The sequence below is a fragment of the Cordyceps militaris genome (assembly GCF_000225605.1).
Source record: "Cordyceps militaris CM01 unplaced genomic scaffold CCM_S00007, whole genome shotgun sequence".
Lineage (NCBI taxonomy): Eukaryota > Fungi > Ascomycota > Sordariomycetes > Hypocreales > Cordycipitaceae > Cordyceps > Cordyceps militaris.
Window position 1 is genome coordinate 333,850 of NW_006271975.1, and position 17,078 is coordinate 350,927.

General features: G+C 57.7%; 5 protein-coding genes across 5 annotated transcripts; 1 reads left to right on the forward strand and 4 right to left on the reverse strand.

Moving 5' to 3' along the window:
* Positions 1 to 2,205: 2,205 nt before the first annotated feature.
* On the reverse strand, positions 2,206 to 3,342 carry CCM_08327 (Fatty acid hydroxylase; the record flags this gene model as incomplete). Its single annotated transcript, XM_006673466.1, has 2 exons — positions 2,206 to 2,246; positions 2,289 to 3,342. 2 exons carry the CDS (start codon positions 3,340 to 3,342, stop codon positions 2,206 to 2,208), a joined length of 1,095 nt encoding a protein of 364 aa, XP_006673529.1.
* Positions 3,343 to 4,921: 1,579 nt separating this feature from the next.
* Positions 4,922 to 5,568, forward strand: CCM_08328 (uncharacterized protein; the record flags this gene model as incomplete). The annotated part of the gene is made up of 2 exons (XM_006673467.1): positions 4,922 to 5,000; positions 5,072 to 5,568. 2 exons carry the CDS (start codon positions 4,922 to 4,924, stop codon positions 5,566 to 5,568), a joined length of 576 nt encoding a protein of 191 aa, XP_006673530.1.
* Positions 5,569 to 6,666: 1,098 nt separating this feature from the next.
* Positions 6,667 to 7,548, reverse strand: CCM_08329 (BTB/POZ fold domain containing protein; the record flags this gene model as incomplete). Its single annotated transcript, XM_006673468.1, has 1 exon — positions 6,667 to 7,548. The coding sequence occupies one exon, from the start codon at positions 7,546 to 7,548 to the stop codon at positions 6,667 to 6,669; it is 882 nt and encodes a 293-aa protein (XP_006673531.1).
* Positions 7,549 to 8,425: 877 nt separating this feature from the next.
* On the reverse strand, positions 8,426 to 10,147 carry CCM_08330 (siderophore iron transporter mirB; the record flags this gene model as incomplete). Its single annotated transcript, XM_006673469.1, has 1 exon — positions 8,426 to 10,147. The coding sequence occupies one exon, from the start codon at positions 10,145 to 10,147 to the stop codon at positions 8,426 to 8,428; it is 1,722 nt and encodes a 573-aa protein (XP_006673532.1).
* Positions 10,148 to 10,735: 588 nt separating this feature from the next.
* Positions 10,736 to 15,544, reverse strand: CCM_08331 (transferase family protein; the record flags this gene model as incomplete). Its single annotated transcript, XM_006673470.1, has 3 exons — positions 10,736 to 14,680; positions 14,741 to 15,126; positions 15,208 to 15,544. 3 exons carry the CDS (start codon positions 15,542 to 15,544, stop codon positions 10,736 to 10,738), a joined length of 4,668 nt encoding a protein of 1,555 aa, XP_006673533.1.
* Positions 15,545 to 17,078: the final 1,534 nt, after the last annotated feature.

Here is a 17,078-nt window from a genome sequence, read left to right on the forward strand (position 1 = left end):
ATTGCGCGCGGACGCGCCGCGCCGAGGCTGGCCCGCGCGTTTGCCGTCTTCCAGCAGCTGCTGCACGACTTGTACGAGATGCACAGGAAAAAGGCCCTGAGGATCGTGCTGGCGCTCCGCGCGGGACAGCTGTACACGTCGTCGGGCACGCAGAATGCAAAGGCGCCCGAGTGGCATATTTCGAATACGCTGCGCAAGGCCATGGTGGTGAGGTTTGGTAGCGATCCGGCGACGAGACGCATTCCTGCCACCGCGAGTCCTGTTCGTCGCCACATGCCTGCTGGGAGGGAGGTTGGGTCGGCTATACTCAGACTCGACTTTGATGCGCCTATTGCTCTCGCTGCCGGGGATACAATGGCCGTCACAGTTCACCACGCGGATTCCGGAGACCAGACACGGACGTACTCCATCACCAAGACATGCCCACTTCCCGGGTTCGACGTGGAGACGGACGACGACTTGCACGTCACAAAGTCTGTCGAGATTTGTTGCCGAAGCGCCGGTCTCGTCTCGTCATTCTTGTGCCAGCAAGAGAAGCCCTTTACCGTCTCGGTCGCCCTAGCTCCGAGTCCGCACTTCCGAATCAAGACCAACAAGAGCAGTCAAGACAATACTTACTTCATTGCTCAAAATGGCGGGGCTGGCATTTTCCTCGGCTGGCTTTCGCGACGTGAGGTGTTGGTCGGCACCTACACACTCGTGATTGGCGCGCAAAACCTGCACCACTTCATCCACACGCAAGAGTTGTTTGCTGCCCTGGACAAGTTCCACGGTCAGCTGCACGTCATCCTGTGTCTGACCATGCCTGACACCCAGGACCTCGAGTTGCTTGCCGGGAAACACTGCCGCGTCTACCACGGTAGAGTACCAGCCGTTCTCGAAGACCTCTGTCTGCGGCAGGGCCTGCCGACGTACGTGTGCGGATCCTCCGAGTTTGCGCTCGGCGTGGCTACAATGCTAAACCGTCCGCCAAAGAATCGAGCTGCCCGTACAAGTGGACGAATAGCCGCCATCAATACCTCGAGCATGCCCAGTCTACACGTGCATGCGGCGGCTGCCAAATCGAGCATCGCGGCAGCACCCACGCATACAACCCGCCGCATCTCTCGATCAGAGCTGGCGACCCATAACACACCAGGCGACATTTGGATCTCGCTTGGCGACACGGTCTATGACATATCCGTTCTGTCCACGTTCCATCCAGGGGGCGAGAAAACACTACTCTCCAGAGCAGGCCTGGATGCCGACGACATGTTCCAGTCGGTGCACGCAGGGAGCTACGAGGTCCAGTCCCTGCTCGCCCCGATGGCCATCGGCCAGCTCGCCGCACCAGTCGCCGCCGGCGCCGAGAGCGAGCAGGTTCTCAGTATCCTCGTGCAGGCGCAAAACGACCTGACCAACTCGAGCCGGTTCGAGCAGCGTCCCACCGGCGCCGCGGAGCAGCTTGCGCGAGCCCCGCCGTCGGAGCTCGTGCGCAGCTCTCTGTCCCAGTTCTGCAAGGTGTGGACGGTGCTGCTGGAGAAGTGCAATCCGGCGTGCGCGCTGTCTGAGCTGATCTCGCTCGGCATGGGGTCGTTTGGGGAGCGGCTGGCGGCGAGGCAGCAGGCGCTGTACAGGTCCGGCTTCTGGGACGAGGAGCGGTGCGCGATGGGGCTCTGTGGGATTTTTGACGCGCATGAGCACGTCGTGGGCAAGATCCATCGGGTGGTGGACGAGATGAAAAGGAAAGCCGTAGAGGGGCCCTTGTCGAAGGAAGATTGGAGGCTTCTTTTTGAAGAGGCGACGCTGGACGTCGCCGCCGCATTGGGGGTCACGATGTGAAAGTGGCCCATGTACAGCAGTGTATTGACTATTCTCCCTTCTGATATGTATATCATTTTTCCTAACTAGTTTTAATTCCAGAGTCTCGTGTTGCCTGATATGACTATACTTTGTCGCATAGTGAACGTCGCTGTCCTTGTCAACGAACAGGAGCAAATGGTGGGCGTCATTATGGTACACTCAAACTTTCTGCAACTAGCTGCAGAGTTTCAACTTCATTGATTAGTGCGTTTTGTATATCGTTCTGTTCAATAAGAAGACATTCAGATACCGCGCGACCAGACTTGCAAATTCGTGCTACCCTAGAGTATCCTTTCCACGTCGCTGGGCAAGTGCAACTTTGGCAGAATAGCAGGAAAGCTGGCCGTCAGATCGGAAGACCATTCAGTTGAAGCTCTCGAGGAGTATTTCCTTAGAATCGACCTCTGAATTCAGGGAACAGCTGGGTTCTTAGAACAAAGGCATACTAGCTTGGTTTTTATAATCGATGTTGTCGGGCAAGCACTCAACGCGGGTAGTACATGTGCCGAAGACGCGGTCCCATAGCCGGGTCTGCTTGCCGTAGTTGAAGCTACTCTTCCAGCCTCTCCGGTGATGGAGGTCGTGATCTTCAATTGCAAGCTCCGCCCCAAAAAGCTTAAGCACGGGCGTGAGGGGGTTGGGAACGTAGGCCATGATGCGCAGGCCGCTGTGGCCGAGACTCTCGGCAAAATTCAGGTAGATGTTGCAAGCATACCACTCGTAGAAGTTGAGCGAGACGCCGGTTGCCTTGAGCGTCAGAAAGGTGAGCAATGGAATCACGACAATGTCACCGACCTCCTGCACGCCGTCTGCGTAGAGGGTCAGCAGCGCGACAGGGTGCTTGGTCAGATGGTGAGTACGGTGGAACTGCCAGAGCGAGGCGCTGTCGTGCATCAGACGGTGGTACCAGTAGAACCAGAAGTCGAGAACGATGCCGTAGACGCCGATGATGAGCGGCATCCACAGCCAGCGCGCGTCTCCGGGCGCGACGTCATTGTCCCACGTGAGCACGTTGAACATGACGGCGCGCACCACGCTGGCGAGCACGACAGACAGGAGCGTCTTGCCCACGCCATTGTCCGGGACCTCGTCGCGCGCGTGCACGTCGCCGTCCAGGTGGCCGTACCGGTGGCCCATCTCGCGCATGTTCCTGAGCAGGCGCGTCATGAACCAGCGCGAGGACACGTAGTAGGCCGCCAACGCGCCCAGCCGGCCAATGTTGGCGCCGGTCGCCGACACGAAGAGCTGGTGCAGCAGCAGGGGCCCGGCCGCGTGCGTGACGATCCAGCGTTGCATCGCCCACTGCGGCAGGTACGGCACCGGGTCCGTCTTGGCGTGCACCGGGATGGCCCGGTGCGGGTCGTTGTGGAAGACGTCGGCTCGGGTCAGGGCCTGGTGGGCAAACCGGTGCTGGCTCTTGTCCCAGGTTCGCCACGTAGACCGCATCGAGTCCTTGTTGAGCTTGACATTGCTTGTTGCTGGTATTGTTTCGGTAGCCATGGTGGGCTGTAGATGCTGATTGCCGGCCGCAAAAAGTGATGTTCATCAACCATTTGGAACTTGCTGCTACGAGAGGGGGAGGTTATTATATACGTGATTATGCCGAACGGAGTGATAGATGATTATTTTCACCCGTATTTACACGTCGGTCCGCCATTGCGGTGCAGTTCGTTTTGGGTCGATCCGACCCTCCGCTTCAAGTGCCTCGGCACGCCACGAACTCCGTAAAGCCCTTTGGAGATGGTGATTGGTGACTACATCATTGTACTATAATAATTATACTGGATTTAAGTATAGCAGCATCAATTTCAGCCTATGACGGTATTGGCGGCGCTCAGTGTAGACTAGCTCTCCATTGTGTAAACGGGTTAGCTAAACAACCCTCCAGAGACTCTTCATTGTGTACACGGGATAACGGGTTAGCTAAACAACCCTACTGAGACGGGCTTCATCTCCTTGTCCCTGAGCAATGGAAAAAACAAAGGAGACATGGGCCAACCTCGGCTACGGGGCTAGTAGGGCAGCGACGATTAACTTAGTTTTTATATTCCATGAACATGAGCACTACAAGGCCCCCCACCTGTCTGGCTTATCTTGCAGATTTCCGTGGATTCTGGAGTGGGGAATATCCGGGGAAATCCTGGGGTTCCTGGGGTTTCTGGGGATCTCGTCGCGGAGTCGGTCGTCTACTCCAAACTGTCTATTCCTAGAAATCGCTGTTGTTCATGTCACGATGCTAACCACGGCCAATATGCCCATACATGCGAGTTTCACGCCGACAGTGGACACATTGTCTGCGAGTTCTTGAAGCTTTTATTTCAAGTTTTAAAACGTCCAGTCCCTTTGCGACCGTGTGTAGCTAGGGCTGAAAAGAGTGATTGCTCGGATCAACTTGAGGGCCTAGGTACTGCGGCCGAGACGACGCTGTGGCGACCGCTGGCTGCCTAGCCGCCGGTGAAGTGATCATGGCTGTTAGTGTTGCCGTCTCGTCTGGCTGAAGTGGTTGGGAGGAAGGATTTGCTGTGTGAATCACATACAACATCTTTGGTATTGTCGCCACACACGCCGCACGCAACGCAATTCCTATCTTGATGTACTTTCGTGTGCATTAAACCACGTGTCCAATTAACCGAAATACCTTTCTCGTTCATTATTAATAATGCAGCCAGCGTGTCAGCACCGGCGGAGCCCCGTGGCCGCGCCGGGCTGTCCTAAAACGGTCGCTCCGCCTCGTCGGCCCACCCGGAGTCAAGGCCCGCGTTACCGGGAGAAGCGCAGTCTGTCCAATACACAGCCTACTCAATTACCAATCGACTGAGCGGTTGTTTCCGGCCAATCTGATTCTTGGAAGTTGAGATCATGATGTGATCCTTGTCTGGAGACAGAAAGAGTATGGCAAGAATAGCACAGTCTCGACCCGACAACCGCGCATCTGGCTGGTTCTTTAGCGGGGCAATGCTGCCCCGCGCCGTCTTGGTATATAAGCCCGGCCCGTTGTCGTCATGAACTGCCATAGATCACCACAACTCAGCATCTGAGCTTTCTCACCATACCTTCCTCGTATAAAACCTCGCACGCAATGGCTCAGTGCTTCAACCTTTCTGCCGGCCCGGATACGGACATCTGGAAGAAGCCTCCTACCAAGGATGTATTCAACGGTACGTTTTCAGCCGCTCATCACTCGCCAAACTCACGCCCTTGCTACACCCCCAACTCACACACCATCCAGCCCCCTTCACAACGCACTCGTCCAACCCCATGGGCCAGTTCCGCTCCGCCCAGGTCACCTTCTCCGCCGCGTACACGCAGCGGTACGACCAGGCCGGGCTGCTCTTCCGGCTGACGCACCCGACGCAGCCGGCGCAGCGGAAATGGGTCAAGACGGGCATCGAGCTGTACGAGGGCCGTCCGCGGCTGTCGACCGTCAGCTGCGACACCTGGGCCGACTGGAGCGTCGGGCCCGTGGCGGACGCGGGCGAGGTCGCGACGGGCCGGCGCGGCGTGACGGTGCGGGTGCGCAGCGAGGGCGACGACAACGGCCGCAGCTGGTGGGTGTACTGCGTGGACGGCGAGACGGAGACGCCGCTGCGCGAGATTTGCTGGGTCGCCGACGCGCAGTACAACGGCTGGACGCTGGACGTGGCCGCGCTGGCGGCGAGGCCGGCCAAGGAGGGCACGGAGCAGCTGCACGCCAAATTTGACGACTTTACGGTGGAATGGGCATAGATGGGGTAGTTTAGGGTACGGTAGGGTTTGGAGATGCGAGTTGCTGATACAAGTCACGACAAAAACATGGAACAAATGTGAGGCGGCAATTTTCTATTACCTCAAAAAGACCCCGACGGAAAGGACTCCCGCCAAGGAGGACTGCGCAGCAGCCCCTGAGTGTAAAGAGCAGAGCCGTTAGCTCTCGGAGCCAACACTTCCACTCTCCACGTTTTTGTTTTTCTGCAATTTTTTTTTTGTCTGTAAAAGAACATTTCCAAACCATGCAGCATGTTTCCTCCAGACAAATGAAATGAGAAAACATGGTCTTGTGTGTGGACAGTATTGTAGAATGACTTGAACGTGGGAAAAAAAAATAACAAACGCCGACTTTCTCAAAGCTGTGAGAAACATTCTGTAAGCTTCTCTTGTCGTATCCCAGTAGTAGCACAGGGGTATTAAAGATATCTCAGCCAAAAAAATGTGACCAAGCTGTTTGAAAAAATGCACGAGGGAGAGGGGGGGATGTTGAATTTTTTTTCGAATTGCTGTCCAGCGCAAAAAAATTGTCTGAGATTTTTCTTGTCAAAGGGCAAGGGGACGACGGAACCAATCTCGGTCCCCTGGGGTGAGTTGGGTAGCACAACAAGCATATTGATACAACTCGGTCGCTGCGAAGCAACCGAGCCTCTATCATCAGGAGAACATAAACTACAAATCGTGAGAGTTGAATGATGCAGCAAAACAATCGCAAGTCAACTGACAAGAGGAAAAGAGAGCAGAGGAAGTATACCTGTGGACAGACGGGCGTCATTATATCCTCGGCTCTTGAATCTCATTGATTGAAGCAAAACCCAAATGCGATGAAACAAAGCAGAAAGACTTGAACTGAATCAGCTCCCTGCTGGAAATGAGACAATCTGATGAGGGAGACCAAAAATGCGCCAACACCTGCTGTGAATTCCACATTCATAACTTCGTAAAATCTTTTTTTTTGTCGGGTTGATTTTGTAAATGCGACGGCTTCGAGGCAGTCAGACTCCACCTCAGACTTGAGCCGGGGAAGTGGACCTAATAGATGGAAACCTAGACAGACACACGCGCACAACCAGGCTTCTCTCAGACGGTCCTTGGGGAGCGAACATGGTTCACGTCAATGACGTCGTCGAGATGGTTGCACATGGCGACGAAGAGGTCGAAAAACAGCTTGGTGCCGCCCGCCTCCATCTCAACCTGCATGGTGCCGCTGCGCTTAAAGGTCTTGCGGCAGCGGATAATGAGGGCAAGGTAGTGGGCGCGCAGGCGGCTGTCCGAGTCGGGCGTGTGGGCGTAGGCATACTGGGCGGAGCGCAGGATGGTGGCGACGTCGATGCCGGCCGCCAGGCCCTGCTTGCGGAGGGCCAGGCGCTTGAGCTCCTCGAGGCCGTAGCGCTCGGCGGCACAGTAGATGACGGTGTCGCGGAGCACGTCGGCCCCCACACTGTCGAGGTGGACGGCGGCGCCGGTCGCGCGACCTCCAGCCTCGGGGTTGGGAGATGCCGCGGGCGTTCGGAGCCCGCTGGCACCGGCGCGGTTGTGGTTCTCGAGCTCCCACGTGTTGCGCTGGCCGTTGTGCACCAGCTGCGGGTAGTAGTCGCCCTTGTACAGGTACTCGAGCACGGCGGAGAAGACCTCGGGCTCCTCCTCGGGGAGCGAGATCCTCCGGCTCTGCGCGTCGGGGAAGGCGGAGCGGCAGGCGGCGTCAAAAAACGGCGACTGCCGGAGCACATCCTCGTGCGCCGCAAAGAGCCGGCCCTCGCGGCCCACCATCAGGGTGATGATGGGGGACGGTGCGGAGGCTGGCTGCGCCTGCTGCGGGTAGTGCAGCAGGGCGTCGTTCTCGGTGAGCGACCTTTGCAGTTTCGAAAGCTTCATGGGATCCCGGACGGAGCCCGACTTTTTAACGCGCGCAGACTTGTCCACGCGCACGGCGTCGTGATGACGGAACGAGCGCTTGAACATGGCGGCGGGTGTTTGGGTTTGACGGTCGGGTTCGGGCTGGAAAAAGAATGGCTCGGTCGGGGATGACGAGAGAAGAGGCCGAAGCGGGCGGCGATGAACGGATTCACGCAGCCGCCGGGACGGTGTTCTCGGGTGAATTGTCTAGAGAGCGGCGAAAAGAGCGAGAGAGGATGAGGGGTGGGGGTGGAAAATGAGTGAATGACGCACAAAAGGGATTGACGAGGGGGCCCGGGCGAGAAGAATACCTTCTTAATGAAAAGATGACAGACTCCGCGAGATGATTTGCGACCCGTTTGTTGCTTGTGAGTGAAGAAGAAGAAACGAGGGGAGACACGGCTTAAGGTGGGATGCGTGCACTTTTATGAGCCACAGAGCCCATCTCAGCCACACCAATTAACGATGGCTGATGGAGCCAGTGTGCCTGGCCCGCCATGCTTAGTACCTTAGCTTGTTAGTGCTGGGACGGCCCGCCACAGGCCAGCAGAAGGCGAGGTTTCAGGCCACGACAACTGCTGAATGTGGCGTCGTCTGGGGTAAACTCCACTGGATTAGGTGCCTACTAGGTACCTAATTAGGCCTTGTCTGGGTACTGGTACCTGCATTCCCGACGCATAAAGGAAAATGTCTCGGGCGTGTAATAATAATGTATGCATTACTAGGTAACCGTATTTGCTGTCTATCTGTATGTGCAATTTCAATCAGAGGGTATCTTTCCCATCCGTCTAACCTATCATAGGCCATCCGCCTTCGCCTAACCTATGATAAGGCCAATCCGCGTACACGTGATCTTGTCAGTGGCTTGCGCTCGACGTGTACAAACGTCGACCTCGCCTCAACCTGCGTCGTCACTCAATTTATCCCCTACGACCTTGACACCTCACCAGACATGCCCCTTGGCTTGCTTGATGCCAATGACATTGATGTTGCGCCACATGATGACGGCGACAAAGCCAAATGCCCAAACGCCGGTGCTGACAGCCAGCAGTCGCAAATAGGCATCGCTGTACGCATGCTGGATGGCCGTTCGGGTAGCAGAGCCAATTGGGTACGATAGCTGCGTGTTAATGTCGCCATAAATCATGGGCAAGTTGGGCAAATCCTCCTCGGGCAGATACTCGAGCAATTTGTTGGGCAACGTGTTTTGCCAGATGGCCGATGCCACAGTGAAACCAATCGCGCCGCCGACATTGCTAAACATGCCCAGCACGGCAAGACAGACGGCGACATACTGATGAGCACCGGCAGCCAACATGGCAATCTCATCACACACGATGATTGTTCCCGCCGCAATGCCGATAAAGATGAGGCACATGACAACGTAGCCAATACTGCTATCCGCGTCGCGAAAGTGCATCAAAAGGCCCAGACCAAAAGCGCTCAGCGGCACGCCGACGAAGAGCGTTGCCGGCTTGAATCGGCCGGTTTTGTGGATCAAGCCGCCCGCAGCGACGGCAAAGACGACGGATGTGACTGAGTACGTCTGAATGACGTAGGTCGACTCGTCAATACTGAGACCCTTGACCACTTGCAGATACGACTGGAAAAAGGCGCTCCAAGTCGAGTAGCTCAGGAACAATGTCGCCGACAAGATGCACGCGCCGAACACGGTTGGGTCCAGAAGCAACGAGTACGGGATAAAGGTGACTGGCGCGAAGAATCTTTCCCACACCACAAAGCTGATGATGAGGACAAAGCCAATAATGAGCATGCTGAGGACTAGAGGCGAGGTCCATCCCCGTGCCTGCAGAGTGTAGAGATTGAACGGCAGTAGAAAGAGGGCGACGCCAGCGGAGAGAAGGATTAAACCAATGGCGTCGAATTCGCGAGAGTAGTGCAGAAGTGACTGCAGGGGCGTTCGTTTGCTGTCGGGTTTGGTGACGAGGCCTAGTTTCTTGGCCTTGAGGAAGTTGTTGACCAGGATGCCGTAGAGAGGCAGCGTGATGCATGGGACCATGATGGTAAACATGCCAAACGCCCATCGCCAGCCGGGGCCACGGACAAAGCCCGACGCAATCGGTCCGGCGACAAAGCCGACAAAGAGATTGGGCGTGCTCACAATGGCCTGCATAAGGCCTCTGTTCTGTAGCGTCGACGTGTCGGCGACAAATACCGACAGGCTGTACTGGATGCCGTTGTTGCCCACCGTCTGGAAGACTTGGGCGGCCGCGTACGCCTCGACATTATTGCAGGCGGCCATCATGATCATGCCGACCGTGGCCAGGACGATGCAGAAGAGGTAGCCCTGCGGGCGACCGAAGACGTCGAGAATCTTGGCGAGAGTGAGGTTGGTGACGCCGCCAATCACACTACTGAGGATACCGACAGTCGGCGTCAGCGAGTGCAGGGTAAAGTCCGAGGTGACAAAGGGTGTGAGCGCGTTGGTCGTGTTGGCCAGCAAGCCCTCGACGCAATACGTTAGCCAGATGAGCACATATGCGATGATGAGGGCATTCTTGTTCCACGCGACAGTCGTGGCTTCGATGTTGCGCACACCAGCTTGAACTTGGGTGCTGCTGCTGCCAGCCTCGGCGGTGGCGTCGTCGGCACTGTCGCGCACCGCATCGACGCGGATCTTGGCATCGGCTGCATCTTTGGACATGGCGCCGATGGTAACGAAGATGGAAAGAAGCGAAGAAGAGAAGCTGACATGAACACAGAAAAGAAAGGAAAACGTCGACCGGGGGTGGCCTTCTTTATGAAGCAAAATGAGAAGGTTTCCCTTGCGCGGATCAGACCGACCACCGAACCACAACTGACTAGGGGTGCTGCAGCACCAATTTAGGCAAGCAAAGAGGTGGAGCGATTGCCGGAAAACCTGCTCAATTTTGTGCAAGCCTCATCTTAGCAGCTGTCATCGAAACTTGCTCACTTTTCGTGCCGGAGCCGGTGCCCGCTAGTTTTGCGCTGGTGAGGCTTGGGGTGTGTGGGCAGGCGACACCCCTTCCTCCTGCCTTGTACCACAACTATGGCTTCTCGTTTTTTCAGCTCGGCGGGACCCTTTGCGGGCGTTTCACTCGGAGACGGTACGTTTACGGTTTCGATACTACAGTGGATAAACATGGGGATATATTGTCTCAATCTAGCGCCCGTCGCAATCTGGAGCGTGTTTTTGGCGACTTACACGAGAAACCACGCCGCGACCTGGTTGTCAATCTAACTATATACAGTCTGAATTTCTATGCTCTATTTACCAAGCTGAAACATCTACCACCTTGGCATATCTGTTGAACTCTTCGTCTCCGGTAAAAAAGGCAAGCTCTTCGGGAAACGTGCCCAGAACAAGCTCTACAGCGCCGTCCTTTTTCATCGGCGAGATGATCCAGAACCGGAACCGCCCGTTGGCGCGCACCAGCTGCGGTCGCATTGTCTCGGGCGATCCATTGTTGGCAAACAATTTGCTGCCAAAATCAATCTCGCTCGTCTGGAACAGCATGAGGTTCGAGATCATGGCGTGCATGTGGTCGAGACCCATGTTGGCCGTCGAGAAGCGCGCGTGATCGGGAAGCGACTGCAAAAGCGTAAACGCATCGTGCACGAGAGATGGCGTGACACGCGCGGCCGTGTCACGGAGCACCTGGGAGATGCGCCCGAGGCTGGTGTCTGGTGCGCACAATTCCTGTGTCGACAGCACCGAGCGGCTCATGATGAGCATGCTGCCCATGTACGTAGCGGGCAACAGCGACGAAAAGTGCGCGCGCCCGTCTGTCGGCGCCTCCAAGATGGAAATGCCGTCCGCTTCCGAATAATCATTTCCCTTAGCCTTGGCCACATGCCGTCTTGCGCGAATGGCCAGTCTCCAGAAAAAGGCCTGCACAATGTCGCTGACCGAGACACTGGAGCCCTTGGTCCCGGGGTCGGCCAGCACTTGCTTCTTGAGCTTCCGGATGCTTTCCGCCGAAATCTCCACTACGGTCGTGTTCATGCACCGCTCGGCGCGGGGGAGCGGCCACACGGAATGCAGCTTGAACTTGGGCGCCGGCGGCAGATCTGCTGCTGTCGGGACGTACCTGCTCGGGGCCGCGTCCTCGGCGGGTTGAAACGGGAGGAAGCCCCATGTGCCGGGATCAACCTCGTCCGGCGACTTGGTCCATCCTTCCTGCTGGTGGATGATTTCGGGGAGGCCATGATTGAAGCTGTCGACGTCGAGCCACGAGCACGTCGCCGCCGCGTCGCCCTGGAGGAAGCGGCAGTTCTCCGCCCACGCCTTGAGCGCAATCATGACACCCATGCCGTCGAGGCAGCAGTGGTTCATGTCCACGGCGAGCAGGCACCCGCCCCGGACAAAGTTGGCCTGCGCGAGGACAATGTCGGCAGGCAGGCTGGGAAACGTGTCTTGCTGCAGGATGACCTCGTCGTGGAACAGCGACGGCACAAAGTCCTTTTCGCGCAGCTCCGCAAACGAGGGCAGAAGTGCGGCACAGTCCTTGTAGATGAGCCTGCCGTGCGGGGAGGATGCCATGTGCGCGGGGGGGATGCTGACGCACAAGTCGCCCTTGGCATAGCCAATCTCGTACGGAGAGCAGGGCACCATCTTGCCGCCCAGCGCGGGGATCTGATCCATGGTGCGGTCCAGGCCCTTGGACAGCGTCTCAAAGGCATCCTGGAAGCTGACGCCGTCGGCGAGGGGAAAGTAAAAGACGAGCCCCATGTAGTGGTTTGGGTTGACGTAGTCCATGGGGTTGAGCTTGAATGACTGGCGCGCCTGGTGCTGCGCCATGAGCCTCTGCAGCTCCGTGACTTTACTGGCACCGGCATCGGACGTCGACGTCTTTGATTCCTGGGCCAGCTCGAGCAGCACCGACGAGAAGCCGCCGAGCGTGGGATTGGCGTACAGCTGGCGCGCGCTCAGGCGATCGGCCAGGCCTGTGACGATGCGCAGCGTCTTGATGGCAGCGAAGACGGCGAGCGAGTCGAAACCGAGCTCAAACAGGTTGGCGTCGAGCGGCACGTCGCGCACCTCGGCCAGGTACGAGGCAAACAGCTCGCGCACGTCATGCTGGATGGACGCCGGCGAGCTCAGATCGACGTCGAAGACGGGAATGTCGCTGTTGCGCGAGCTGTAGAAGCGCTCAATGTACTCGGCGTACAGGGTCAGCGTCGCAGGCCGCTTGACAGTGCCCTTGTCGGTCCGCACAAACGGCTTGTCCGGCTCGGTAAAGGCGATGAAGTCGCGCAGCAGCTGGTTCTTGTGGCGCATCTGCACATTGGCCGCCTGCACCGTCTCCCAGATGCTGTCGAGGATGGGCTCCGTCTTGCCGTTGGGGTCCTTGAGCTCGATCAGCAGCGCGGCCTGCGGCTTGCCGGTGCCAATGACCAGGCAGCCGTCAATGGCCGGGTGCGCGGCGATGAAGGCCTCGGTCTGCAGCGGTGAGATCTTGTACCCGTTGGAGAGCACAATGAGGTCGTCGTTGCGGCCCTTGAACGCCCACAGATACGGCTTGGTCGGGTGCCGCATGTACAGGTCCTTGAAGTTGATGGACTGCTGCTCGGGGAAGGTGTGGTAGATGCCCTGGAAGAGCGCCGCGTGCGTCTCGTCGCGGTGGATCCAGTGCTCGTACGTGTCCTCGTCGTCGAGCGGCTTGAACTCGAAGCCAGAGTACGGGTGGAACGCGAACCAGAACCAGTCCTCCCGCGCGGGCACCAGGTTGCCAATGAACAGCCCCTCGGTGGTGCCCGTGAGGTTCAGCACGCGCACGACCGCGTTGGCCTTGCCCGCGCTCACTGGGCTCACGGGCCCGCCGGACGCGCAGATGAACTTGGACGATGCCAACTTGGCCAGCACGTCGGGAGTCTCGCCGACCTCATCGGTTAGCGACGGCACCATGCTCCAGATGTCGATCCTAGCCTGCTCCGCCAGCGCCTCTACAAGGGTGATGTTTGGCAGCACATTGACGGGCCCCATGATGCAGTGCAGGTCCATGAGCGCGGGGAGCAGGATGTTCATGATGATGCCAGCGCCGTGGCTCATGGGAAAGGAAGAATAGATGCGGTCGTGCGCGGCCCAGTCAGTTGTCCACGGCAGCAGGCCGTGATCGTCGGCGACGCGGGGCAGCAGGCGCACGGCGTCCATGGTTCCGATGAGCGCGTTCGACCACGGGATCGGCTTGGGGATTCCGGTGCTGCCGGACGTGTGCAGGTAGCAAAAGGGGTCGGTGGCGGCGGCCGCAAAGCTCTTGGTGTAGGGGTAGGGTGGGGTGGTGCTGGCGGAGAGGAGGTCGGCGAGGGGAGGGAGCTCGAGGATGGTCATGGGGCGCTGCTCAAGGACGTCTTGCACGAGGGGAGCGAGGGGCGCGTCGCTGGCCCTGGCCCAGATGTCGCAGTGGAGGGTGTCGAGCACGGAGAGGGCGCCTTGGGTGCTGTTCTTGGGAGAGAGGAAGAGAGCCGCGTAGCCGACTTTGACACAGGCATATGTCAACAAAATATGTCGAAGATCGTGTGGTCCGATGTATCCGATCGGTTGGATTGCGGTTTGCTTGCCGACCTTGCTCTCCAGCCACCACGCCGTCTTGTCAATGGCCTGCGCAAACTGCTTGGCCGAAATCTCTTGAAACTCGAGCTGATTCTTGACCATGCTGGAGAGCGAAAACAGGATCTGATCCGGATGCGCTGCCGCCCGCTTGTCTATAATCTGCGGCAGCAAGCGTCGTCCATAGTCCGGCGCGGCGGCGGCCACCTGCTTCTCGACGAACTCGCCGTCCGAGGCGGCGTCACTACTCGCCGGCGTCGTGCAGCCGCTGATCCCGAGTCCCAACTGCGCCGGCTGGCCCGCATCGGACTGCAAGCTCGGTGAGAGGGAGCCGGCCGACGAGGGGCTAATCTTCTTGGCCGGCATAAAGGCGGTCCACGATTCGGCGATGCTGGGGGGTGCGTCCGGGGCGCGGGCCTTTTCTCGAAAGTGCGATGGGCGGCCGTTTTCGAAGACGACCTCGAGACGGTCGTCCTTTTGAAACTCGCCCATGGGGGCGCTGATCCACTCGCCGTCGGCGAGCTGGGCGACGCTGCAGTGCCAGGGCGTGGTGAAGCCAGTCTGCGTGTTGAGCAGGCTGATGGAGACCTTGTGCTCGCCAAAGGACTCGTGGATGGAGAGGCGGAGATGGTTGGGGAAGGCCTTTTTGACGGCTCCCGCAAAGGCCTAGTCCTGTTAGCATATGCAGTTCTGTGCGTTCAAAGACTCGGGTCGACTGGGACTCACGTAACCGCGCTTCAGCATCTGCTTGGCCAGGTACTTGACGTCCCGCTTGTAGGCGCGGTTGGTCCGGTTCTCGTCGGTGGGAAAGATGTGGCGCAGGTCCGACTCGAGGAAGCGGCAGTAGCCGAGGTAGGTCAGCTTGGTGTCGGGGTTGTCGACAATCTCCTTGTCCATGTCGAGGTCGTCGCGGCCGTGCTCGTTGAGCAGCAGGCGCCGCATGTTGGTGCAGTTGGCGACGTAGGTGATTTCACGCAGCGTCTCGGGCAGCGCGCAGTCGACGAGGTCGCGGATGCGCGCAAAGGAGATGTGGGTGAAGCCCTTGGCGTCGGCCATTTTGCGGAGGGCCTCGCCGTACTGCCATGTCTCGCGGTCCGAGATGGAGAGAAGGTCTGTGAAGTTGTGTTAGCGACTCGGTACTGCTTCCCGCTCTCTAATTCAGAAAGGCAGCTACAGAGGGACGAACAACGTACCGTTATACGTCATGCCGTCGGAGATGATGGTGACGCGCGCGCCCGGGGGATACACCTCGCGGATGCGCCGACACATGTTGTCGAGGCGCCCGAGGGCGAGCTCCTCGGCCTTGTCCGGCAGCGCGCCGAGCACCTTGTACTCCTTGTTGGCCGACTTGAACGGGAACGAGGGCAGGCATGTCTGGATCTCCCTTTGGTCGGCGACAAAGGCGTCAATGACGGCAAGAAAGGTGGGTGTGCCGGCGGCCATGCGCGTCGCCGCGTCGTCAAACTTGTTGAGCGCAAACTGTGTGATGATGTCGAGAACCGACTGCGATATGCTCTTTGGCGTCGCCATGATGGGTGGCCCGGGATGTGGTAAGTGTGGCAGCGCAGAGACACAAGGTGGGTGGGAGGGTTCGAGCTGTCAAGAGACGAGAGAAGAAGAAGGCAAGTAGCAAGACGGAAGACGGTGGACAAAATATGCTTGTTTCCTTGGCTTATAGACGTTTTATTCGGTAAATGTATAGTTGGATCATGAAGATGGGGAAACTTGCGTGAACTAGCTCAAGGTTATGAGAATCTTAAATGCAAGAAACCAACGCAGACGAGAAGCCCAGCCTTGCTTACTTGGGGACACGAGGAAAACCGCAGCTGATGATTCTAACTGGATAAAGAAAGAAAAAAGAAAAAAAAAGAAAAAAAAAGTAAGTGGTGGAAGAATGGGCATAAACTTGCGCTGTCATACGAACTTTGGGGCCTGGCATGATGCATCACAGCACCCATACGAATTCGGAGAGGGGTGGTGGAAAAGGAAGCAATAGTTCTTCTGGACCTTTTTTTTCCCAACCCACCGACTAGTTTCTCACACACCACCCACAGGTCGTTCTTTCTCCGTGTGCGTCTTTGGCCGCAGCGTCTGCGACGCACATGCCTCGCGGGGGGGGGGCGTGTGCGTTGACAAGGACCGGGAAAGAACGATGGCATTTCAGAGGACGGGATTCCATCTTGCTAGCGGTACCGAAAGCCAACGGGTTGCTGAGCATGTTTGAGGCAGATTGACACGCCCCGGGGGCGCGGCGCTAGCTTTTCCGAGCTGAAGCGAATGTTTGGCCCCGTTCGTTCCTCCACGGACGAATGCCAAACCGGGCTATTCAAGCGGTCTTGTAACGGATGGTACGTTTCGGAGCCGCTCGACGCTTATCCAACCCGCAAGTGTGACGGAGGGGGGAAAGCGGTTGTGGGTGTGGGGGGGAGTTGAGACAATCTGATGCTTTCTCTTCGTCAAGGGGATATAAAGGACCAGGGCTGTGATGCTGGTGAGAAAACACAAAGAACCACATGTTGCTTCTTTTTTTAAAGTGTAGCACAGGATACGTGTTCTTCGCCACTTTCTGTCTGCAGATAGATTCGCCGGACAAGGATCAGGGCTATCAAATCTTCATTGTTGGCGAGCTGAGGGGCCGTGGGTAAGTGAGGCTGTCAGCGGAGTAGGAGGAGGGTCCATTCATATCCGCCCTGTCGACAGGATAGGGTATTTCTTCTCATTGGGTACTATTGGGCAATAGCACGGGCGCGGTTCCTATTTCCATACCGGCGGACAAGTATAGGTGACGGGGAGCCGTTGCTGTCAGCACGTAATACCCCCCCGGGGCCCCGTGTAAGCCGTGCCAAGTCGGCGCCCAATCCTCACCATGGGCTTATTCTCGTTTTCTTCTTCGTGCGCTAGCGGGCAATTTAATTCCATTAAGGTTCCGATTCGGGGTGATCACCTCCCCCCGAGCCTGATGCCGAACCTTGACCCCGGACACTCAGACCCGATGTGAGCTCACCGCCTTGCGTGCTCAAAGAAAAAGGTGCAAAGACCAGACAGCAAAACGCAAGACGTATGG